This window comes from Coptis chinensis, chromosome 3 (genome assembly GCF_015680905.1).
Source record: "Coptis chinensis isolate HL-2020 chromosome 3, ASM1568090v1, whole genome shotgun sequence".
In the NCBI taxonomy this organism is placed as follows: Eukaryota; Viridiplantae; Streptophyta; class Magnoliopsida; order Ranunculales; family Ranunculaceae; genus Coptis; species Coptis chinensis.
Window position 1 is genome coordinate 31,317,526 of NC_141458.1, and position 11,542 is coordinate 31,329,067.

At 34.9% G+C, this 11,542-nt stretch overlaps 2 protein-coding genes across 3 annotated transcripts; both read right to left on the reverse strand.

Annotated features, from left to right (window-relative positions):
- Window positions 1–4,280: 4,280 nt before the first annotated feature.
- LOC147509162 (tRNA (guanine-N-7) methyltransferase) lies at window positions 4,281–6,395 on the reverse strand. Of its 2 annotated transcripts, none has more exons than XM_086601464.1 (2): window positions 6,095–6,395; window positions 4,281–5,377 (listed from the first exon to the last, which is right to left on the reverse strand). In XM_086601464.1, the coding sequence occupies exon 2, from the start codon at window positions 5,332–5,334 to the stop codon at window positions 4,504–4,506; it is 831 nt and encodes a 276-aa protein (XP_086457590.1). In that variant the 5' UTR covers window positions 5,335–5,377; window positions 6,095–6,395; the 3' UTR covers window positions 4,281–4,503. The 2 variants fall into 2 exon arrangements, with proteins under 2 accessions (XP_086457590.1, XP_086457591.1); XM_086601465.1 differs by having other exon boundaries at window positions 6,091–6,215.
- A 168-nt stretch (window positions 6,396–6,563) lies between these two features.
- LOC147509163 (protein SHOU4-like) lies at window positions 6,564–11,289 on the reverse strand. Its single transcript, XM_086601463.1, has 5 exons — window positions 11,112–11,289; window positions 9,065–10,169; window positions 8,016–8,171; window positions 7,188–7,399; window positions 6,564–7,062 (listed from the first exon to the last, which is right to left on the reverse strand). Exons 2-5 carry the CDS (start codon window positions 9,980–9,982, stop codon window positions 6,870–6,872), a joined length of 1,479 nt encoding a protein of 492 aa, XP_086457589.1. The 5' UTR covers window positions 9,983–10,169; window positions 11,112–11,289; the 3' UTR covers window positions 6,564–6,869.
- Window positions 11,290–11,542: the final 253 nt, after the last annotated feature.

Consider the following 11,542-nt stretch of genomic DNA (forward strand, 5'->3'; position numbering starts at 1 on the left):
TTAGTTCAATGCATTTGCATCCAGTTTCTGATTCATCGTTAATTATTATTTGAGGTTTGTTTGATGCATTTTTGCATATCGTTTCCGATTTACTGTTAAATATTTTTCAAGTATTTGCATCCAATTTCTAATTTCCCATTAGTTATTCTCTGACGTTAGTTTAATACAGTTGCATCCAGTTTCCGATTTTTAATTAATTACTTTTTGAGTTTAGTTTATTGCATTTGCATAAAGTTTTTAATTTTCCATTAATTACTCTTTGAGCTCAGTTCAATGTATTTGAATCCAGTTTTCGATTTCCTTTTAATTATCCAATGTGGTGTGTAATACCAACTTTCTACTTATCCATATGTAGTGTCCTTGCAAACATGACATAAAAATAAATTATGCTTGATTTACTATATTGGATCATCAAACATTATCCAGTTTCCGATTTCCCATTAATTATTCTTTAAATTATATACCTGACTCACTATGTGGGATCTTCAAAGATTATCTACGAACGGGTCCTGTCATATTAATTATTCTGAAAAATATATTCAACTGTATATGCATAACTATTATATACAGATATGATATTATATTGCTCACTCATCCAAATTTATTATAACATGAAAACCTCACGTACTCTCTATTATATTCTTCGAGCTCAGTTAAATGCATTTGCATCTAGTTTCCAATTTTCCGTTAATCATTTTTTTAGATTAGTTTAATACATTTGCATCCGGCCAGTTTCCGATTTTTCGTTTATTATTCGATGAGGTTGTATTTGCATCTAGTTTCTGATTTCCCGTTAATTATTGTTTGAGGTTAGTTCAATGAATTTGCATCCAATTTCTGATTTTCCGTTAATTATTTCTTGCGGTTAGTTCAATGCATTTGCATCAAATTTATTTTTTGAAATTAGTTTAGTGTAGTTGCATCCAGTTTCCGATTTCCCGTTAATTATTTATAAAGATTAGTTTCACGCATTTGCATCCTGTTTCCAATTTATAGTTATTTTTTTAGGTTAGTTCAATACAGTTGCATCCAGTTTCCAATTTCCCGATAATTTATTCTTTGAGGGTTAGTTCAATGCATTTGCATCCAGTTTTCGATTTTCCGATAATTATTTGTTGGTGTTAGTTTGATGTATGTGCATTCAAGTTTTGATTTCCCGTTATTTATTCTTTGAGGTTAGTTTAATGCAGTTGTATCAATATTCTAATTGTCCATTAATTAATTTTAAGATTAGTTTAATGCTTGCATGTGCATCCAATTTCCGATTTTCCGTTAAATATTATTTGAGGTTAGTTCGATGTATTTACATCTAGTTTTCTGTTTCTTATTAATTGTTCTTTGACGTTAGTTTCATGCAGTATTATATATATTTGAAAATATTTGTTATTATTGGGGTTTTTTTTTTCCAGTTGCTATTATATATTTTGTGATGTTCTTTTTTGTATAATTTAATTTTCCATATGTAATTTGTTTTGGTTTGGTTTGGTATATAATTTATTTAAGCCCAACGTCTACTTTAACTAAATCAATAGTTATATAATTTATTTAAGCCAACGTCCGTTTTAACTGAATCTCGTTATTCCGCTAAAATTGGAAATTATAAAATTCATAAATTTAATTAGAATATGTCGTAATTATTGTGGCCTGTGGTTTTTGAAATCTTTAACTATGACTAAATTTTACACCTCAAATTAATTCAACTTTATTTGTTAGACCCATATATATAGTGCATACAATACAATTTTATTTGTTTTTGGTGTACACTATTACTTATTTTATGATTAGTTTACTTTTTTTTTTCTTTTTTCCCAGTCACATGTGTGGTTAACAAATACATAAAGTAAATTTTCAAACAACTCAATTCATTTTTTTTTTATTTGTTCTTTCGTAGTTTCATTATCATTTTCTAGAAAGAAACTTTGTTATGTTAAACTTCACCTGAGATTAGTGTAGAAACTATTCTTTGTGGCGTAAGGGTTTTAGGAAAATCGTTTTTGGTTGAAAATATTGTTTTTTGCAATTTAGTTATTTTTTTTTAGGTTAGTTCAATACAGTTGCATCCAATTTCCGATTTCCCGGTAATTTAATCTCTGAGGGTTAATTCAATGCATTTGCATCCAGTTTCCGATTTCCCGACAATTATTTGTTGGTGTTAGTTTGATGTATTTGTATCCAAATTTTGATTTTCCGTTAATTATTTTTTGAGGTTAGTTTAATGCAGTTGTATCAATATTCTGATTGTCCATTAATTAATTTTTAAGATTAGTTTATTAGTTTAATGTTTGCATGTGCATCCAATTTCCGATTTCCTGTTAAATATTATTTGAGGTTAGTTCAATGCATTTGCATATAGTTTTATGTTTCTCGGTAATTGTTCTTTGACGTTAGTTTCATACAGTATTATATATATTTGAAAATATTTGTTATTATTGTGGTTTTTTTTTCCAATTGCTATTATATATTTTGTGATGTTATTTTTTATATAATTTAATTTTTCACATGTAATTTGTTTTGGTTTGGTATATAATTTATTTAAGCCCAACGTCTATTTTAACTAAATCAATAGTTATATAATTTATTTAAGCCAACATCCGTTTTAACTGAATCTCGTTATTCAGCTAAAATTGGAAATTATAAAATTCATAAATTTAATTAGAATATATCGTAATATTTGTGGCATGTGATTTTTGAAATCCTTAACTATGACTAAATTTTATACCTCAAATTGATTCAATTTTATTTGTTATGCCCATATATATATTGTATACAACAATGCCACCTGGCCTTTAAGAATTGCAGAAGCACAAGAAAAACTACTATAGATATGAAGTCTTCCTACTTGCAAGTTTAAAGAAACAAGAAATTGGTCCCAAAGTCCATTTCCGAGTGAAAATCACTTTTAGAGCCAGCATTTTTTTAATCACTCTCAAGGACAATTTCGGGTGAAAATAACCATAAAAACTAATTTTCGAGTGAAAATAACCCGTAATGACAAATAGTACGGATTTGAAATAAATATTTTATGATTTTACATTTTTTGTCATTTTGCTATGAACAATGATGAACGATGAACAATGATTGTTCATACCCAAATAAGTGAACGTACTTCATACAATATACTTATGTATGAACAATGATTGTTAATAACTCATGTTGAGATATAAACAATGATTGTTCATACTCCAATAGGTGTTTTACTAATCATACATTATGTTGAGGTATGAACATTGATTCTTCATAACTCATATTGAGATATGAGATATGAACAATGATTGTTCATACCCCAAATAAGTATGAACAATGATTGTTCATAATTCAATAGGTGTTCTTACTGATCATACATTCTGTTGAGGTATGAACAATTACCCCAAATAGATATGAACAATCAGGTATGAACAATGATTGTTCATAATCTAATAGGTGTTCTTATTGATCATACATTATGTTGAGGTATGAACAGTCACTGTTCATACCCCAAATAGGTATGAACAATGATTGTTCATACTCCAATAGGTGTTCTTATTGATCATATATTATATTGAGGTATGAACAAATAGGTATGAACAATAATTGTTCATACCTACTATATACACCGGGTTATTTCGGTTAGGCCAGACCGTTTATTATTTCGTGTCAGGAGTATACTTGACTTTTCATCTACCCAGTCCTTGGGAGTGGTTAAAACAAAAAATGGTTATGAGAGTTACTTTTTCTCTTGAGAGAGTCACTCCCTGTTAAAGAAATTCTATTACAAGTTGCCGAGTTGGGTTAACTAGGATTACCCCCTCCCCCCACCACCACACCACGCATATAGACTGGATCACCTAGAGCCAATTAGGATCCCCCCCCCCCACCCCAGTTCAGGACGTGCAAAGTAGAAAGAAGGAAGTGGAGATGAGGTGCTCATTGAAGACAAAGACAAGCACTAACAATGCCACCTGACTTTAAGAATTGCATAAGCACAAGGAAAACTACTATAGTTATGAAGTCTTCCTAACACAAGCGTCCGGCAAGAAATTCTATTACAAGTTCCCAAGTTGGGTTAACCCCCCCGCCCCCAAATTACAGTACACATACAAGTCAAGTTTAATACAAGTCTCGGGTGGCTTGCTCACTTTAATCCTATAGATATGAAGGCCTTCCATATGAACTAACCCACTTTAATAATGGGGAAGGAGGCTGTCGTACAATACATCGCCAAAAGTTTCAGGATATCTGCTCAGGATGGCTCTTAATCGTTGGAAATCAAATCAAGTTTCAAAATGGTGACCTGAAGCATATTTTCACCAAGCAAGATGTAAAGGGAACATTATACGTACGTATATGTTCACAATGAACTCTTTATTAACTTCTTAGAGTGAGCTATTAATATTATTTAATTCATTCGACTTCTGGCAATACATAATACAAGAATAGATAGCATACATAGACTAATCAAATAAAAAACAATGTAAATAATCAGAACCAACTCAACAATGTCTTTCCTGATCAACTGAGAAAACCTCATAATACATCCCCACTTTCAGTGTCTGAGGGAGAGATGCGTCTAAACATTGCTGTAAAAGTTTCTCCATTGTTCCTTGCAACCTTTTGCCCTTCCTCCGTCGCAGAAGTAAGAAGCTTTACAACTGGATCAGCAGCAAACTCTTCTTCTGAGATTGCTTCAAATAATGGATGATCCTCCAAACAAGCTTTCATCCACTCTCCAAGTTCTTCAACATCAGTAATGGTATAGATAATCCCACCCGACTCAAGAGTGTAAGCATACTCATCGAGCAAGTGTGGACTTATTACACGTCGACGATGATTCTTCTCCTTGAAGTGAGGGTCAGGAAATAGGAAGAACATCTTTGAAAGTTGTCCTTTCTCAAAGAAATTCGGAATGTATTTCATAGAATTGGTTCTAACGACAGAGATGTTCTGATACTGACCTGGGTTTGTCTCCCTCAAGGCCAAGATACGTTCTTTGACATACTCTGTCACCTTATCCCGAATTTCCATGCCAATCATTAGTGTTTCAGGAAAGAGAGTGGAAAGACTAACAATTAGACCCCCAAAGCCACATCCAATGTCAGCAAATTGGATCTTCTTTGACTGAGTTTTATGCAAGGATGCCGTAGAGTTATTGTTTACATCCCCATTGTCGGCAATAGTATGATCTGTCTGAAAATATTGTGGGTAATGGAGGGCGTAATCAACATGAGAAGGTGTTAGAGGGACTGGGAAATGGGAGTCACTCAATGGGTTGCTGTGAGCACGTGCTCGATAAAAACGCTTACGGGGCAAGCCAGTCGATTTGTTGGGTTTATTCATCACTTTCTTGTTCTCTGACATTGTAACTACGATCAAACACCAAAACTGAAGCGTATACAGGGTCCTGCACACAGAATTTAATAAACCATAAATGTCGTAGTAAACAAAATTATTTATATTTGACTGTGCTCCTCTATTGCAATGTCAGATAAGCAAGTACAAACACCAATCACTTCTATCATTTCTAATGTTCATGTTGTAAATTACCACCCTCATTGCAGGCCAAGCTATAAAGTAGCCTGTGATATACGTATAACACGTCTGTGCATAATGATGCAACCCCATTATCAGAACTTACAAAATACAATTAATAGAGACAGATATTTGGAAAAGTGCATAAAAATGTTTTTCCACACAATTGAATTAAGTTCAATTACTGAATTTGGTTGTATACTCGCACCATCTAACGTAACACTATGTATCCTTTCCAAGAAGAATGAAATTGACATTATCATGGATCTATTACAATTAGGTAAAACAAGTAGTTAGTGATAAATAAAGGTAGGACCCGACCATAGGCTTACTCACTGGGCTTCATATGAATCTAATGAAGATGTTTCTCAATTTTCTCTGCTTAACGAATAGCTTTAGAGGAACATTAGAAGGAAACTCATTTTTGTGCAATAAGATGCTTTATTTATTGTATTACAATAGTCAGTAGCTTCCCAGGATAGACAGAGGTTCAATCCCGGAAAAAATTCAAAGAAACACAGCCTAATTTGAAAGCATTGACCAAGTTTGATAAAGTTAAATTTTTCAATTTGCAGAGAAACATACTCACTAGATTATTATGATGGTGCTCGGCTTTAATTTGATTCCCTCCTTTTAGACCTGCCAGAAAACGAATTAGCCTCACTCCAATTTTATAGGGTTAGGGTTTTCAGGGTTTGGGCTTTACAAATATTAAATGGGCCCCAATCTTCAAGGCCATCCACAGGATTCACTTAACCCATCGGGTCCCACCCACGTAACAAACTACCATAATCTGTTATCTAATTAGTTTCAAACTAATGCAGTTGTTGGATGGGAACCAGTGAACCACCATTAGGTTGGCCAGTACTATGCTTTTTCCTGTCAATAGAAGCCACCTGTTGTTGTACCATGATAAGCAATGTTGCAGCTGAAAGCCTGAAATACATACACCGAAGAAACAGCTAATGGAAACATACATGATGTTTACTGTAAATGGTTCTAACTAATTACACAAGCGAGGAGTATTAAATTCTTAACCACGCCCAAATAACTCAACATGCCATAAAACATTTCTCAACATAAACCCAACACGATGTTCTCCAAATACAAGAGATCTCTTCCTAGTATAATAATCAAGCCACCCTCATTACAAAAGATTCCAGATTCTACAGGGAAGAAAAGAAAGAGCACAGAAAGCTATACAGCAAGTTCCCTTTTTAGAAAAAAAAAATATAATAAAAAATTAATGAAAGAACACACAACCCTTCATCCTAAGATCACCATAATCACCACAACCAAAACCATCGAGCCAACAAACTAATTTTCAAAATAACATTGCCTGAACAACAGTGGAAACCCCGTCACTAAACTGGTATCACATCAATCTTTGAGGAATCTTCACATCTCAAAACAATACCCTCAAGGCTTGCTGGAAGGATACATTTGCCCCACTGGCATCCTGTTGATAATGGCTCAGGAGGAGGAACAATCATAAGCACATTATCGTTCCTCTGAACAACTCCCATGACACTGACAGTGCTGCCTTCTTTAATGTACCTACCAAAACCAAAAAAATTACATGAAAAAACTTTTGTAGCTCAATGACCAAACTTCCGCTATCTTATTCAAGACAATGTTCAAAATGATGATTATGGAATCATAAACAGAACCAAAGAATTTACCCTTCTTTCAAGCGCATTATGCGGTCATCACTGGAAAGGTTCCTTTCTCTCAACCACCTAATGAAGTCCGGAGATAAATCCTTGTTTGAGGGGTCAACATCAACAACAACAGACTCATCCACATACGGGGTTACCCTCGCACCATAACCAGTCTTAACCAATGCTCTCAACCCAGACTGGAAATCTGAGATATAGAAGTCGACCACGTGCCTCTGGAATATCAAACAGAAAGTCTCAATCACAAGCTGAAATTCAAATACATACTGAAAGCATATCGCACTTCATTCATAAAGGCCAATCATCACATATCGTAAGGAGATATTCCGAAAATAGTTGTAATCATACTTATACTCTTATATGACTCCATTAGCTATATGCCTATATCTGCCACAATGACAACACTAAGAATGGGGAAAGCACACACAACTGCTGGCAGGACACCACCTGATAACACACCGAACCCATGTATAGAAAGGAATCTTAACATTTTGACAAGAAAATATTGATTACCAGTTTATTACGCATTAGACTTTTCTTTCTGTCAATGTACCAATTTTTTGTAATAAATTTTTTACATAGCTCGTGATCATCTAATGTGGTTAGTGGAGATAACTCCTTCATGAACACAACTACAACTACACAAACAAATTACAGTTTCCATAAGAAAAACAAGGTTGCTGTAAACATGATGTCTTAGCATACTGAAGCTAAATTTATGCTGTCAAAGGCGTTATGACAAAAACCATGAAGTCATTAACATCTAAACAGCTACTCCAAATGCTACTAACAGCACAAAGCTGGCAAATGGTTGATATGTTGGTAACAAACCTCTAGGGATCGAACTCCCCAAGTAAAACGGCGATGACTTGCGTTGGCAGCTTTAGAATCCCAGCCCCGATACTCATACAAACTTGTAGACGTGTAAACGCATCTAGAAACTTTTTGAAATGACGACTCAAGTGGCACATTTCCACAGGTAACCACCTGCAAGATATCACATGCAATCATGAATTATTCTTGAAAACTACCTGACAAAAAGCCACCACTATGAATTGTTGGGGTGGCTTTAGAATTCCTGGCACATTAAAAAGAGAAGCCTATAATATGTAAAATGAACATAACTATGACACACATTAAAATTTTAGGTGATCACATTCAATTACAGTTTGAACATAGCATATCTAGGCAAAGGCATGCCATTTCCCCCACTTACCCAGCAACCTCATTCTCCCCTTCCCCCTCCAAAAACACGGAAATCACTTTTAATTCTCAAAACAAAAGGACACCTATATAAATCAATTGGCCAACTATCTGCCGTCTAAACAGAAGTGGAGCATTCCATACTAAGCACAGACAGTATTCGATATTTCTTTCTCTTTTTCAGTGTTATCTGGTAAATATAGCGTTATTAATTGTTTCCAACAATAAAAAAGGATTGTAGGATGGCAAAGCCTAATATATTTATATACGTAGCATACATACAGTTCACAATGACACAGCACAACTATAACTTTCTAACAAGATCTTTAATGCCTAACTTTACCATATCAAACATCTTAGATGGTAAAAAAGCTCGATTTGTTCAGAGAATTTCCCAAATGGCGATTTTTCTGCTCAACATCACACTTCAAGGGACGGGAGGGTAATAATTATGAATAATGTACGGAAAGGCAATTAACAAAGTCTATATTATTGGCCATTGCCATCTTGAAAGCCATCAATTGGATGGACGGTCACCCAATTCTCACTTGCACTTGGTTAAAACTTAGAAGTGATACCATCTCATAATATATAGTCATCATAGGTAGTATGTGCTTTCCCTGATAAAGTTCTAGGTGCAAACGAAAAATCAGTTTTTTCCTCAATATTACACCTACCCCAGAGACTTTGACATATTGCCCATCTTTTGCAGTTCTCAACTCAGCATCTGGGTAACGAGCAATAAAGCCTGTGATTGCTCTTCTACCCCAACAAGTATTCCAGGTGAAAAGTGCAGCAACAGCACCAAAAAGAACCACAACAACAATGAGAAGAATTGCGTTGTGTACAGCAGCGAGAATAAAGCCACCAGCAATGAACCCCATCACAAAAAGCAAGATCACCGACCACAGTATTGGCTTTGGGAAGCCCCTCTTGAAAGAATAGTCATCTTCCTGACTGAGATTAGTGACAGCTTGGTTGTGAACAATAGAGACACTGTGTAGTTTAACTGATCCCATGGAGTCCAACGGACCAGACACCTTCCGAGGGGCACCAGATGAATTTAGTGGGCCAGAAGTAATTGGGCCCGATGTAATGAGACCAGTTGCAGGTAAGACTGGTGGAAGAGGGCCAGAGTTTTGACGAACAACTGGTGTGACTCCACCAGATTGAGGACCAGATGACTTTTTAACAGGATCCCCATGCCTATTAAGTGGTCCAGAATTAGACTTCTGCCTGTTTGATCCAGTTACCATAGATGCTGAACCTGGAATTCCTGCAGAAGATACAGGTCCTGAGGTGGAATAGCTAGCCCGAGCCGCAGCATTAGGCATAATTGGTCCTGATAGTGAAGCTGCCCCTCCAAATGATCCAGTCCTAGACGGAGCATTACCTAAAGGTCCAGATTTTCTTGACTTAGATCCATCTACGGGTATATCAAACATTTTTCCCAGTTCTCCAGACTTCTTGATGTCACCACCAGTGTACGGCATGGCTGTTGAACTCATAGTAGGAGGTCTTTCCTTCGGTTGGTCCGGCCGGCCTGATACGTACAAGCCATTGCTCAGCTGATGAGATGGGAACCTGGAACCCATCAGGTCTATCTAAAAGTATCCACAAATGGGCACCAGTCACGAGTATCTACAATCAAGTGATCCGACTTATACAAGTGCAGACTAGAGTATGAACCCAGCAGGATCAGAGTAAGCTATCCATATTGTATGACAAAACCATCCAGAGCAATGAATAGAGTAGGAGCGCACTGATGTGATACTTAGAGACCTTCAACGAATAAATAAAAAAGGTACAATAAGTATCATACTTCATTATTAGGGAAAGTCACTAAACAAATCTTAAATCCCAACAGCTCATTGTTCGACATCAAGAACTGCCAAAGTATGAAGATAATAACCAGAACAGCACTAACTGAAAATGACAAGCATGATACTATCCACCCATTCAAATGCGGTGAGATACCAATTTAAGAGTACGAACCACGCAAACCAAACAAACAAGAAAGGAATCAGAGTTCCAAATAATAAATTTCCTAGTACAACTGGAAAACCAAAACCAAGGAATTGTCTTCTTGTCTAAATGACAAAAACATTGACAATATCAATACGGATACTGTCAAAATCCAATGTATTGCACTTCTTTCCAAAAGAATACTAAACCAATTTCTACGACAAGTTGAAGCAAAAATTATGATGATATAACTTGTTTTTGTACATCAGATATCTCAATACTATTAAATATACATAAAAATCAGTGATTATACTGCCAAACTTAAACAAATGAACTAGTTAACTTAAGATCTAATTTCCAACACAGCCAATTAAGAAGCGAAAAACTTGGACCCCACTCTAAGCAAACTATAGAGTCAAATTTCTTTCATTTGGATCCAAAAACAATGCCTTCCATTCTAAAATCAATTCATCATCCGTTCCACACCTAAAAGTAGCTAGATCATAAACTATAAATTCATAAACCCAAACGAAAACAAAGCACTGAAAACCTTACAAATTCAGTACAAAGATTCTCAACTACCACACTAATTCTCAAAACTCAAAACCCATCTCTCATTCAATGAAACAAACATTACCAACATTTTCATTTTTCATTATAACAAACCAAATGACAAAGATCTGAAAACCATTCATAATATTCATACACATAAATAAATTAAAGCAGTAAAAACAGAAATGGGTATGAGTTATAACAAACCTTAAAAGAGACTAGTGAAGTTGAAAAGTGAAGATCTGGTGAACAGATAGTTTTAGGAGAGGTTTGTTGATCAACTCCATTTTTTTTTCACAAGTCTGGTTTTTTAATTTATTTTTTTTTTTTTTAAGAGAGAGAAAATAAAATTACACTCACTTGTTGTAGTTCTCTAGTCTTTCTCTCACTAAAATGACTAAACTGTCCTTTATATTTATGATTGCTAAAGAATTGTTGCTGTCTTTACACTTTTGCTACTTAGCTTGGATAGGGACATAGCTTAGGGTGTTAAGAAATAGACATAAACCTCGAGTTTTATAATCATCATTATCTTGATGTCTACATTTATGATTTTGTCACTCTCATCTATGTTTGTATTTTGCTGTGCACATTTTTATGATAAGGGTAATGCTGGAAGAAGACATGTAAAATTAGGT

What these genes read in the sequence shown, in the direction of transcription:
- LOC147509162 (XM_086601464.1), bottom strand. Translation starts at nt 5,334, where the DNA reads ATGTCAGAGAACAAGAAAGTGATGAATAAACCCAACAAATCGACTGGC.
- LOC147509163 (XM_086601463.1), bottom strand. Translation starts at nt 9,982, where the DNA reads ATGGGTTCCAGGTTCCCATCTCATCAGCTGAGCAATGGCTTGTACGTA. An exon ending in AATATGTCAAAGTCTCTGGG is followed by an intron (nt 8,172 to 9,064) that starts GTAGGTGTAATA and finishes GATATCTTGCAG; the next exon opens with GTGGTTACCTGTGGAAATGT. An exon ending in ATAATGCGCTTGAAAGAAGG is followed by an intron (nt 7,063 to 7,187) that starts GTAAATTCTTTG and finishes TGGTTTTGGTAG; the next exon opens with GTACATTAAAGAAGGCAGCA.